General features: G+C 37.5%; 3 protein-coding genes and 2 long non-coding RNA genes across 7 annotated transcripts in view; 2 read left to right on the top strand and 3 right to left on the bottom strand.

The window, feature by feature from the left end:
* The window catches only part of LOC127976599 (zinc finger protein Pegasus-like), a 164,914-nt gene that overhangs the window by 43,099 nt on the left and 108,078 nt on the right, over positions 1–13,737 (top strand). The gene's annotated exons all lie outside the window — the stretch shown is intronic.
* LOC127976600 (zinc finger protein Pegasus-like) overlaps positions 1–13,737 on the top strand; it is a 126,557-nt gene that overhangs the window by 7,196 nt on the left and 105,624 nt on the right. The window lies entirely within an intron of this gene.
* Positions 2,903–13,737, bottom strand: part of LOC127976597 (deleted in malignant brain tumors 1 protein) — a 201,338-nt gene continuing 190,503 nt past the window's right edge. The window contains exon 18 of one of the 2 annotated variants that reach the window (XM_052581134.1): positions 2,903–3,087. In XM_052581134.1, the coding sequence (XP_052437094.1) occupies positions 3,044–3,087 (44 nt within the window). In that variant the 3' untranslated portion in view covers positions 2,903–3,043. Of the gene's footprint in view, positions 3,088–3,119; positions 3,179–13,737 lie in introns of those variants that run through there. The other variant, XM_052581135.1, reaches the window with a different exon arrangement.
* On the bottom strand, positions 5,179–6,372 carry LOC127976603 (uncharacterized). Its single transcript, XR_008157893.1, has 4 exons — positions 6,186–6,372; positions 5,831–5,857; positions 5,312–5,695; positions 5,179–5,226 (listed from the first exon to the last, which is right to left on the bottom strand). It is a non-coding gene; the product is annotated as an uncharacterized LOC127976603 (long non-coding RNA).
* Positions 6,712–7,844, bottom strand: LOC127976601 (uncharacterized). The gene is made up of 5 exons (XR_008157891.1): positions 7,791–7,844; positions 7,559–7,585; positions 7,441–7,473; positions 7,180–7,324; positions 6,712–6,943 (listed from the first exon to the last, which is right to left on the bottom strand). It is a non-coding gene; the product is annotated as an uncharacterized LOC127976601 (long non-coding RNA).

Below are 13,737 nucleotides of genomic sequence, written 5' to 3'. Positions count from 1 at the left end.
TAGAGGACTGGGAGAGACGAGGAGTGAAGCTGAGCTTTTGTATGGAGCCAGAAGAGTCTCAATAAAGATAAATGCACACACTACAGTCACATATGCACACATAAGATTCATACATGCACACACATAATTCATAAATACACACACAGGATACACAAATGCACACAAAATTCACAAATGCACACACAAAATTTAAAAAGCACAGAAGATTCACAAATGCATACAAAATTCAGAAATGCAGACAAAATTCAGAAATACACACACAATTTAGAAATGCAAACAACATTTACAAATGCACTCAAGATTCACAAATGCACAGGACAAGATTCAGAAATGTATTTCTGATGCACACACACATATATCTTGATTTACAAACTGCTTGCGGTCTGTGAACTTCACTGCATTTGTGTGTGAATTTTGAGACTCCCTTGACTTGGCTCGACACACAAATGCTTTTTTTTAAACAGGGAATGATCTGCAACCAAGCAGATATCTCCCTTGTTTTAGCCAATCACAAGAATGCACCCCACGTGGGGCATTGTTTACTTATAAGCCAATCAGCGAACGACTCACTTTCCTCACGCAGCGAACGACTCACTTTCCTCAGCGAACGACTCACTTACCTCACACAGCCGGCGACCCACTTTGCGCAGCGAACGACTCACTTTCCTCACGAGTCACGCAGCGAACGACTCACTTTCCTCACCCAGCGAGCGACTCACTTTCCTCACGAGTCACGCAGCGAACGACTCACTTTCCTCACCCAGCGAGCGACTCACTTTCCTGAGCGAACAATTCACTTTCCTCACGAGTCACGCAGCGAACGACTCACTTTCCTCACGAGTCACGCAGCGAACGACTCACTTTTCTCACCCAGCGAGCGACTCACTTTCCTCACGAGTCACGCAGCGAACGACTCACTTTCCTCACCCAGCGAGCGACTCACTTTCCTCAGCGAACGATTCACTTTCCTCACGAGTCAAGCAGCGAACGACTCACTTTCCTCACCCAGCGAGCGACTCACTTTCCTCAGCGAACGATTCACTTTCCTCAAGCAGCGAAGTTGAGCGAACGATTCACTTTCCTCACGCAGCGATCAACTCACTTTCCTAAGCGAACGACAGCCGGAGACCCACTTTTCGCAGCCAGAGAGCCACTTTCCTCTCGCAGCGGACCACTGACTCTCTCTTCATGTAGGGACTGAATATTATAATTAAAGTGACTTCTATATTGCATCCAAAAGAATATTTAGATATATTTAAATATTCAAAAAGGTTTAAACATTTTTTTTTTTTTTACTTTCATTAAAATATTTCAATAAAATGAAATAATTGCCTATTGCAAATTTATGAATCCATGGTTAACTTTTTTTTCTGCAGTCACTGGGCTATATGTATTGAGACATTTTTAAATTTATATTTAGTAAAAAATAAACCTGAATTGTAATCTAAACATCTGTATTTTCATACAATTTAATACAATTGCTGTGTGAACACGTTCATGTGATTGGCTTATAAGTAAACAAGATTCCAATCACAAGCCATTCTTGTGATTGGCTAAAAGAAGGGAGATATCTGATTGGTTGCTGATCATTCCCTGTCTAAAAAAAAGCATTTGTGTGTCGAGCCAAGTCAGGGGAGCCTCAAAATTCACACACAAATGCAGTGAAGTTCACAGACCGCAAGCAGTTTGTGAATCAAGATATATGTGTGTGTGCATCAGAAATACATTTCTGAATCTTGTCCTGTGCATTTGTGAATCTTGTCCTGTGCATTTGTGAATCTTGAGTGCATTTGTAAATGTTGTTTGCATTTCTGAATTGTGTGTGTATTTCTGATTTTTGTGTGCATTTCTGAATTTTGTATGCATTTGTGAATCTTCTGTGCTTTTTAAATTTTGTGTGTGCATTTGTGAATTTTGTGCGCATTTGTGCATCTTGTGTGTGTATTTATGAATCATGTGTGTGCATTTATGAATCATGTGTGTGCATCTATAAATCCTGTGTGTGCATATGTGAATGTAGTGTGTGCATTTATCTTTATTGAGACTCTTCTGGCTCCATACTTTTGTGCCTGGTTCAACTCGTGTTTGAGCACACAAACACATCTTTTCAGGTGAGTTATTAAAGTCAGATAAATTATTATTTTAGTTCCGTTCAACTATTTGTGTCTGAAGTTTTATCATTGTCCTATGTAACAAACAGGTAACGTAGGGAGCAGTTAACTTAGCTAGCTTCATATCAGCTGACTCGGATGCTCAAAACTATGTTATTTTATCTCTGAATATATAAATGGTATAAATATATAAATGTTTTAATCATGAAACATTAAATGTGATTCAACATACCAATATAATTACTATCTTCTAAGTCTACTTTATATACGGTAGCATTACTTTTCTATGTAAACACGCTAACGTTAGATTGATGTGAATACATATGTATTTTGTTTTCAAAGTGAATTTCCTAAGTTTTATTTGATTAAATAACTTGAGGGGGAGTAAGATTGTGATGCTCAGGATTTTGGTAAACTTTAATAAAAAAAAATGACAAAGTGTAGGCCAGCTGCTGTACATTATACATCATTGTGATTTGGGCACATATGATACTTTAAAGTATTAAGTATTTTAAGGTTGGATAAGTGCCGTGTTTGTTTGCAAAAGTATGTTTTTTGTGCCACCTCAAAGTAACTACTGGCCCCTGCCTGGCCATCCCTATTAAGAATTTCTGGCTCCGCCACTTGAACCCTGGTCTATGCTCTCACCACTGACTCTCATTTCAGATATATAATGTTTTTCAGTTTGTTGTGTACCTTGCCTTGTGTTAATTCATTTCAGAAAGGCTATATAAACATAATGAATGGAATACAAGAGAATATAAACAACTTCAGACTCTAATGACGGGAACTGCTGTTAAGAAATGCTTTATTAAATTACAGAAATACAATTTGTCTTTCAATTAATTTGCTGGGTGGTTAATAAAGATTAATTAATAGTAATGATTAAGTTGATGATCAAGCAGATGATCACTTCATGCATCCTGTCCAGTTCATTCCTTTGAATTCTCTGAATCTTTCACATCATGCCTTTGTCCTTGACAGAAAGAGACATGAATGGACAGTCGTTAGGAAATCTCAGTATTAATTATTCAAACACTGACAGGTAAATTCATTAGAAATGATACCTTTTAGTGGCCTCTGACCTTTGAGTTTGATTGGCCCCAGCGTCACAGTATTGGTGTGGTAGGTACTGTCAAGGGATCTCTTGCGACGGAAGTGGCAACCTTGGCGGCAGCGAGAGTTGTAATCGTTATCGGGGCAGATGATCACCTTACACTGCAGGTACACATAGGCATGAGTCCGGAGGAACTTGAAAGCTCGGAAACTGAACCGAGCATAATAGTGTTGACCGCTGGTGTAGGAATAATATGTGTTGTCTCTGGGACATCTACATATGACAAAAGAGAAAAATTATTTAGATACAGTTTAATCTATAGCCAAACTGTTAATGCGTACAATAACATATTTAGACTAGGAAAAACAGAATTTTTACTAATGCAGTATATGAGCCCAAATGATTCTACGGTCACATATGATATGGCGTCGAAGAATAAGAGGGTCTCACCCATTACGCAGCAGGTCATAAGAGCGATCTTTGAAGTCATTGGGATTTGGAGACGCTACACAGGTGTCCAGGAAGAGATCCAGACTGTTGTCAGGCCTGTTTAGCTCAACCTGAACATACAGAAGCTGATTCAAGTTCACTTCATATGGAGAGTCATACATTTTCTGGTAGAAACTGCTGGATGTGTAGAAAGCAATGCTGGCATTGAAGCGGCCCGTTCCTGTGATGTTGGCATTGGTGATCTCCCTGGCCCTGTAAAATATCTGCACCATGGTGTCTGGCTCCATTCGGCAGCCCACGCGTAGCAGAAACTGTGACTGACGAGTGATTTCACCTGACTGAGATTGAGAGCCCCGTACATTGTTGGTGTAGGACACATAACCATTTATTGTCTAGTAGGATGAAACAAAGAACAGAATATATTGTGTGGTTTAAACATGCTAAGTTTTGGCAAAAGAAAACCACCCCTTATATCAAAACTGGTGTAAGATCATACCTCTTTGACGGTTCCACATGCATCAAGTGGGAAGCTGAACACAACTTCATTACTGCTAATACTGGGTCTGCAAAGATGGTCGTCCACATAAAGGTCATCTGCATTCAACCCGAGGGAGTTCAGGTAAGACGTCTGAATGGCAATGACCATGTTGTCTGAGGAACAATCCACACGACCTGCAGAGAGGAAATTTCATCCCCTCAATGTATTTGTATGTATTTAAAGTATTTATTTAAATGTATTCATATTTTATAGTAAATACAGCTGTTTAGCATTTAAGAATTATTTCATAGGACATTACCTTGATCTGCAGTGAGAGAACTTGTGAAAAGGGCCTTAAAACCATGGCTGACACCAGAGTAGTCACTCCTGAAGACAACAGTCAAGTATCGTGAAGAAGAGTGAAACACCTGGTGTGATGTGTCATTGAAGCAGACCTTTCCCAGCTGAGGATGATCAGTGGAAGAGCCATCGTATACTGTGATGTAGTCACAGTTACAGCAGCGCTCCAATCTGAGGAAATAGAAATAAAGCTTCTAAGATATTTAACCGAAATTCAACAAGACATCTAAATGACTCCACCTGTAGGTCGTTGGTGGTTCAACACAAAAACCCTCAATAATAACACTGCTTCTAGAACCATTTTTTATATAGATTCTTGCAGTATATTAAATCAATCATATGTTCTTACTGCAAATCAACAAATGTCAGGAAGATCCTCTGTCCTTGCTGAGCAGAGAGATACCACACACAGTAGGCATTGTCATGGTAATAGTTGGGGTAGTTTGGACTGGAAAACAGCCCAGAACCATACAGGTGTCCTCCACATTCAGGGTGAGGAACTGGAGATTGTGATGCCCACAAAATACATGAGATACAATAAGAAAAGAGGAGAAAATGTTAGCTAAATTGGCACAATAGATAATGTTGAAACAACTGTTGATCAATTAAGTTAAAGGTATCCTTGAAAAGAGGCTGAGATATTTCATGTTGACTGCACGTGTATGTAGCCAGCAATGTGAAAATTCATGTATTATAGCCCTTATGGCCATTACCAAATGAGATGGTCTCTGGTGCAACAGTTGTATATGTGGTGTTGATGTTCGACACATCTGTAAGATATATTTTAATGACTAGTAGTTTTCAACAGAGACACAAAAATGAAGGTTTTTGATGATCAAGTGGAAATATGATTACCTGCACAGTATGCCAAATCACAGCTACTTGGCCAAACAAATTCATAGACATAATAATCGCCTGGACAGGCTTTCACTCTAATGGGAGTAGAATTGAAATAGCAGCAGTTATTGTTCCAGTGACCACAGACACCTCGGGTGACCACTCCATCCTCGACTTTTGGGTGTTCACCATTTAACCACAGTGGGGCATGAGTGCCACATTTGTACTCGTCAATACATGTGTTTGGCATCTGGACACTCTGGCCATGAATGAAGAGACGATACCAGCCAAACCAATTCACATCCCGGTCACACATTAAGACAGAGTCATTCTGATAGTCAGTGGCTCTCCAAGATTCGTCCAGTACAGTGTAGCTGTAGCAGGGGTCATCTGAGGGAGACTCTGTGTAATCATTCAAATGATTGTTGAAAAAGAAAATTAAATTGTTGCTGAACTAGTATTTCAAGTATCTTCACAATAAATAATATTATAAGCTATATGTATATTAGTTTCAGTTATTGATTGTGATAGCTGTACCTGATGTTGTGGACACTGTGCAATAGTCTGAGTAAAAAGAAGAAAGAACTTATCATTATGAGCTCTTTCAAACAATCATGTTGGGAAACAATGTTTGCATTTTTCAATATCTAAAAAAAATTTCACTTATCTTATCGGTACTTTACAGATTTCTTACATCACATCTCTTTTTTGCATCTTTTACACACAATTATTTATATATATATATATATATATATATATATATATATATATATATATATATATATATATATATATATATATATATATATTTACATAAAACGAGTAATACACTGGCCTATGCCTAGAGCAAAGTTATGTTTTTACTCTGAAATGTCGGTCAAGAGGAACTCACCATCATAATCAGGGCAACAGTCCCCAAACCTATGACAGACGGCGTCACAAGCACAGGAGCCCAAAAAAAGGCCACAGTTACCATCACAGGAAGCTCAAGAAAAGTGAAAAATAATCGATTATAATTTTGATTTTGTTTTATTTATTTATTTAAACTCATGCCTTTAATACATCATGCAGCATATCTTATCTCAATACTGATGATGAGAGCTGATTTAAAATTGAAAACTGAATTTATGTAGTTGATGTGAAAATGGAGAATGTCTTTATAGGTGGGAATACTTTTTTTTTTTTTTTTTTGTTTTTTTTTTGCATTTTTAAGGAAATTTTTTTTGGAAAAAAATAAATTATGTTAACTTTGATACTGCATTTAAAACAATACTTGCAAAACGACTAGAAATTTTATAAATAAATAGGTTGAAATTCGTAATATTACAGTCAAGTTTTATATATATATAAAAAAAAATAATAAATTATATATAATTTATTATTATAAATTATAATAAATTATATATAATTTATTATTATAAATTATAAATAATTTATTTATTATTATATATATTTAATTGCTTACCTACAAATACCCAGTTTGCATGAAATCCTCTACTTGTGACACTGCTGTCACTGTAGAAAAACACAGTCAGATCACTGTAGGTGGAATTAAAAGTCTGGTTCATGTACTCCTTTATTTCTCCTAGTAAGGGATGGAGAGTAGAAGGACCATCATAAACTCTGATGTAATCACAGCATCTTTCCAAACTAGCATGCAGTAAGGAGAAACACACACACATGTATGTGTTTAGTTTTTGTAAAACCATACTAATATTTCATCAAAGAACATTTAAGGACATATAATAGGTCTTTACAAAAAAAAAAAAAAAACATTTAGCAATTTTTACTTGGATGAAAGATGCAGACTTATTCTATAAATGAAGATCATTTAATTTAACCGTGACAATGAGCTAGTACCAAACAATGAAAGAATTGTTTCTTACTCTAAATCAGTGATTGTCAGTGAGACGGTTGTGTTCCCTGTGCTATGGATGGTCCATATACATTGTGCATTATTAGGGTAGTTATTAGGGTACCGGGGACTGAACAATTCACCCATTGCATCTGTCATATAGCCACCACATGGTTCTTAAAATATAGAGATAGAAAACAAGAGAATAAAATATTTTTAATTTTCATGAAAACAGAGAAAAGAAAAACAGAAAATCAGTGCATAAAGTTATTCTAAACGCAGACATGCATACCTGAAGTACCTTCAGTGGAATATAGCCAGCCATCTAAAAAAACAAAACAAAGTATCTTATTTAAAAATACAGCATAAAAAGCCATGTTCTTCACTACATAATTTTGAAAGATATTTACCTGTTGTCTGTGAATCAATTATTTTAGCTGTAATATGAAAAAGGCACAACTTATAATGTAATATAAAACTTGTCTTTCTGTATGTGTAATGTTGTTGTTGTTGTTGTTGTTTTAAAACTATGATTACAAAGTCACCTCTCTGAACTGAGAAGTAATTTTAGCAAAACATATGATGACAGGTAGCAGCTGTTTTTTAAGTCGTACAGTTTTTGCCAGTGAATGATAATCTTACCCTGAAAGGCAGTTGAAAGCAGACACAGAAGGAGAGTCAAAGCTTCCATCTTTCTCTTCTGATCAAGTTTGTCTTAAACTTTTCAGTCATTACTTATATAGTCAAAATCAGCCTAAGAAGGATTTCCTTATGACACGAATATCCTGGAGCCTGTGCTGGGAAAAAGCTATAATGATACAGATGATTATTATGCAACATTTATTATTACAATACAAATTACATACAAAGTTTGAGAGTGATCATGTTAATGATATCAAACTTATAATTTTTGTGAAGGTTTTCACCATTACCTTACAAAAATATAAAGTTTTACAAAAATATGTTTAAATATGAATGTATAAAGCAAAGGCAGTGGCTATTTGCACTAAGTGTAAATAGCAATTAGATGGTATTTGCAGTAAGTGAAAATAGCATATTTTCTTAGCAATACACTCAAAAAAATAACTCTTTGAACGAACATAAAAAAATCATGGAAAGGATTTCCACATGATTAATTTGCTTTATTTCAGCATTATGCAATTCTGTTACTCCAATTTAATGTACTTACATTGGGTCAACTTAATTTATTAAGGTTGATTCAACTTATTTACTATGGTTGGGCAAAGCTTAATTTAATAGTGTCAGCCCAACTAATCTGCAATGTTTTGGACAATGTTTTTAATAATTAAGTTCATTTTACAAAATAAGTTTAAGTAAACTTAACAACCCTTAGTAGAGTCAACAAACAACAAATGAGTTAATTGTACCTGAAAATGTTAAATAATGATGACATAAAATTTGAATAATGCCATTTTAGGAATGCCACCCCCTTGCATTAGGATCATGAGCAGCTGATTAATATTACTTTTCAGTGAAACCTTTCTATAATTACAGCTTATCAAGCATATCACAAACATATTTAAATTACAAAGCAACATTTCAAATTATTTGTTTATTTGTTTGTTTTGTTCTAAAACTTATTAGAACAACTTAATTGCTATAAATTGTATTACTCACCTACCTATCTAATGGTGCTACACTTCTCCAAGAGGGTGACAGAATAACAATTACCCATAATACACTGCAGAAATCCTCAGCCAATGAGATGCAAGTCTGTGTTGGTTTCACTAATATGTTACCTTTACGCAAAAATGTTATGTTGGCTGAACAAATAATTTTTAAGTAAAGCTGACAATACACACTTTTTTGTTGAATGAACTAGATTAAATCAAGTTCACATTGTTAAATAATTTTTTTTAAGTAATCATAACATGAACGGATTAAGTAAAATTAGCAAAGGTGAAAGTAAATTTTTTTGAGTGTAGATGCTATTTACACTATGTTCAAATAGTAGGATTTTCGGTCCCACTTTATATTAGGTGGCCTTAACTACTATGTACTTACATAAAAAAATAAGTACAATGTACTTATTGTGTTCATATTGTATTGTAAAACACTTTTGCTGCTATTGAGGTGGGATAGGGGTAAGGTTAGGGAGAGGGTTGGAGGTATGGGTAAGTTTAAGGGTGGGTTAAGGTGTAAAGTATGGGTCAACAGTGTAATTATAAATGTAATTAAAGCTGCAAGCAGCGATGAACGGGCCCTCGCACCCGGGCTCACCGGCAGCGAGTGGCTTTAGTTAATAGGTGAACGGTGAGAAATATGCGTTTAAACTCATAAATATAAGTAGAATATATCAATGTTTATTCCATACATGTGCCAATCTTCCTGTTGCCAGCAGGTGGCGCTATCATTATAGTGGAATATTGGCCTTCAGATGTGTTCAGGGCAGGACTTTTGTCGAACATGTGAGGTTTGGAGAGGATTGGACATTTTATGCCTGAGTTACAACAACATCCTATTTCATGGCGAAACATCGAAATTTGTCAGGCCGCCATGGACACGCCCTTTAACGAAACCTCAAGATCTTCGCAATTTTAGATCGCAAAAGGCTTTAGATTACACTGACCAAGTTTGGTGTTGATCTGAATAAATCTCTAGGAGGAGTTCGTTAAAGTCCAACCCCTGAAAATGGCCAAAACAACACTAATTTTGCAGAGAAAATTCGAAATAACTGACTTACTGTTGGGATTCGGATTTCGTACCAAGAGACTTTTTCGTAGATATTGGTGTGTTACATGTGTGTACCGATTTTTGTACATGTACGTGAAACATAGCTCGAGGCGCACTCCGTTTAAAGTGTATACGCACTCCGTTGAAAGTGTATAGGTGGCGCTATCGAGCCATTTTGCCACATTCGATGGAATATTGGCCTTCAGATCTGTTTAGGCCAGGACCCTTATCACACAAGTGAAGTTTGGGCAAGATCGGACATTTTATGCCTGAGTTATAACATCTTTTATTCCCATGGCGAGACATCGAACTTCATCACAGCGCCATGGACACACCTTTTAACAAAAACTCAAGATCTTCACAACTAAACATCACACAGGTCTTTAGATTAGACTGACCACAAAAAAGACATTGATGTCATAAAATTTCTAGGAGTAGTTTGTCGCAGTGTAAAATATGTCACTTCCTGTTGCCAATAGGTGGCGCTATGACTATAACTGAATATTGGCATGTAGATCTGTTCAGGTCAAGAGTCTTATCCAACATGTGAAGTTTGGGGCAGATTGGACATTGTATGTCTGAGTTACAGCAACTTCCTTTTTCATGGCGAAACATCGAAATTTGTCAGGCCGCCATGGACACGCCCTTTAACGAAACCTCAAGATCTTCGCAATTTAAGATCGCAAAAGGCTTTAGATTACACTGACCAAGTTTGGTGTTGATCTGAATAAATCTCTAGGAGGAGTTCGTTAAAGTACAACCCCTGAATATGGCCAAAACAACACTAATTTTGCAGAGAAAATTCTAAATAACTGACTTCCTGTTGGGATTCGGATTTCGTACCAAGAGACTTTTTCGTAGATATTGGTGTGTTACATGTGTGTACCGATTTTTGTACATGTACGTGAAACATAGCTCGAGGCAAACTCTGTTGAAAGTGTATAGGTGGCGCTATCGAGCCATTTTGCCACACCTGATGGAATTTTGGCCTTCAGATGTGTTCAGGCCAGGACTCTTATCACACATGTGCAGTTTGGGGAAGATCGGACATTTTATGCCTGAGTTATAACATCTTTTATTCCCATGGCGAGACATCGAACTTCTTGACGGCGCCATGGACACACCTTTAAACGAAAACTCAAGATCTTCACATCTTAACATCGCACAGGCCTTTAGATTAGACTGACCACAAAAAATACATTGATGTCATAAAATTTCTAGGAGTAGTTCATTGCAGTGTAAAATATGTCACTTCCTGTTGCCAGTAGGTGGCGCTATGACTATAACTGAATATGGGCATGTCAATCTGTTCAGGTCAGGATTCTCATCAAACATGTGAAGTTTGGGGCAGATTGGTAATTGTATGTCTGAGTTATAGCAACTTCCTGTTTCATGGCGAATCATCGAAATTCGCCAGGCCGCCACGGACACGCCCATTAACGAAAACTCAAAAGCTTCGCAATTTAACATCGCAAAGGCCTTCAGATTAGGCATACCAAATTTGGTGTTGATCTGAATTAATCTCTAGGAGGAGTTCGTTAAAATACAACGCATGGAAATGACAAAAATGACACAAAATTTGCTCATAATATTAGTAATAACCGACTTCCTGTTGGGTTTCGGATTTTGCTCCAAGAGACTTTTTTGTAGGTATTGGAGAGTTACATGTGTATACCGATTTTCATACATGTACATGAAACGTAGCTCGAGGCGCACACCGTTGAACGTGTATAGGTGGCGCTGTTGAGCCATTTTGCCACACCCACTTCTGAAACCCATATCAGACGTAAATTTTCGCCAGTTCTGAGGTGTGTGCAAAGTTTCATGACTTTTCGAGCATGTTTAGGCCCTCAAAAATGCGATTCATTTTGGAGAAGAAGAATAATAATAATAATTAAAGCTGCAAGCAGCGATGAACGGGCCCTCGCACCCGGGCTCACCGGCAGTGAGTGGCCTTAGTAAATTGGTGAACGGTGAGAAATATGCATTCAAACTCATAAATATAAGTGGAAAATATCAACATTTATTCCACATGTGCCAATCTTTCTGGTGCCAGCAGGTGGTGCTATCATTATAATGGAATATGGCCCTTCAAATGTGTTCCGGGCAGGACTCTCATCGAACATGTGAAGTTTGGGGAAGATCGAACAAATTATGCCTGAGTTACAACAACTTCTCTTGCTGTGGCGAGACATCAAAATTTGTCATGGCGCCATGGACACGCCCTTTAACAAAAACTCAAGATCTCCACAAGTTAACATTGCACAGGCCTTTAGATTAGACTGAATACAAAAAATACTTTAATCTCAAAAAAATTCTAGGAGTAGTTTGTCGCAGCCTAAAACATGTCACTTCCTGTTGCCAGCAGGTGGCGCTATGACTATAACTGAAAATGGGCATGTAGATCTGTTAAGAGCAGAAGTCTTATCTAACATGTGAAGTTTGGGACAGATTGGACATTGTATGTCTGAGTTACAGCAACTTCCTTTTTCATGGCGAAACATCGAAATTTGGCAGGCCGCCATGGACACGCCCTTTAACGAAACCTCAAGATCTTCGCAATTTAACATCACAAAGGCCTTTAGATTACACTGACCAAGTTTGGTGTTGATCTGAATAAATCTCTAGGAGGAGTTCGTTAAAGTACAACCCCTGAAAATGGCAAAAACAACGCCAATTTTGCAGAGAAAATTCTAAATAACCGACTTCCTGTTGGGATTCGGATTTCGTACCAAGATACTTTTTTGTAGGTATTGGTGTGTTACATGTGTGTACCGATTTTTGTACATGTACGTGAAACATAGCTCGAGGCACACTCCGTTGAAAGTGTATAGGTGGCGCTATAGAGCCATTTTGCCATACCCGATGGAATATTGGCCTTCAGATGTGTTCAGGCCAGGACTCTTATCACACATGTGAAGTTTGGGGAAGATCGGACATTTTATGCCTGAGTTATAACATCTTTTATTCCCATGGCGAGACATCGAACTTTGCCATGGCACCGTGGACACGCCTTTTAACGAAAACTCAAGATCTTCACAACTGAACATCGCACAGGCCTTTAGATTAGACTGACCACAAAAAAGACATTGATGTCAAAAAATTTCTAGGAGTAGTTCATCACAGCGTAAAATATGTCACTTCCTGTTGCCAATAGGTGGCGCTATGACTATAACTGAATATGGGCATGTCAATCTGTTCAGGTTTGGAGTCACATCAAACATGTGAAGTTTGGGGCTGATTGGACATTGTATGTCTGAGTTATAGCTACTTCATTTTTCATGGCGAATCATCAAAATTCGCCAGGCCGCCACGGACACGCCCTTCAACGAAAACTCAAGATCTTCGCAATTTAACATCTCAATGGCCTTTAGATTAGGCATACCAAATTTGGTGTTGATCTGAATTAATCTCTAGGAGGAGTTCGTTAAAATACAATGCATGGAAATGGCAAAAATGACAAAAAATTTGCTCATAATATTAAAAATAACCAACTTCCTGTTGGGTTTAGAATTTTGCTCCAAGAGTCTTTTTTGTAGGTCTTGGTGTCTTACATGTGTTTACCGATTTTCAGACATGTGCGTGAAACGTTGCTCGAGGCGCACACCGCTGAACATGTATAGGTGGCGCTGTCGAGCCATTTTGCCACGCCCACTTCTGAAACCCATATCAGACGTAAATTTTCACCAGTTCGGAGGTGTGTGCAAATTTTCCTGACTTTTTGAGTATGTTTAGGCCTTCAAAAATGCGATTCATTGGGGAGAAGAAAAATAATAATAAATATAGCTGCAAGCAGCGATGTCGGGCTCAAGCCGTCAGTGCAACGCCACCCCGGTGGCATCGGGAAAACTGTGCCCAGCGGGCATAAGCATTTACAGTAACCCTCTGACAATCA

Source organism: Carassius gibelio, chromosome B17 (genome assembly GCF_023724105.1).
Source record: "Carassius gibelio isolate Cgi1373 ecotype wild population from Czech Republic chromosome B17, carGib1.2-hapl.c, whole genome shotgun sequence".
Taxonomy (NCBI): Eukaryota; Metazoa; Chordata; class Actinopteri; order Cypriniformes; family Cyprinidae; genus Carassius; species Carassius gibelio.
Note: the sequence above shows the minus strand (reverse complement) of the source record. Positions and strands in the feature narration are given on the sequence as shown.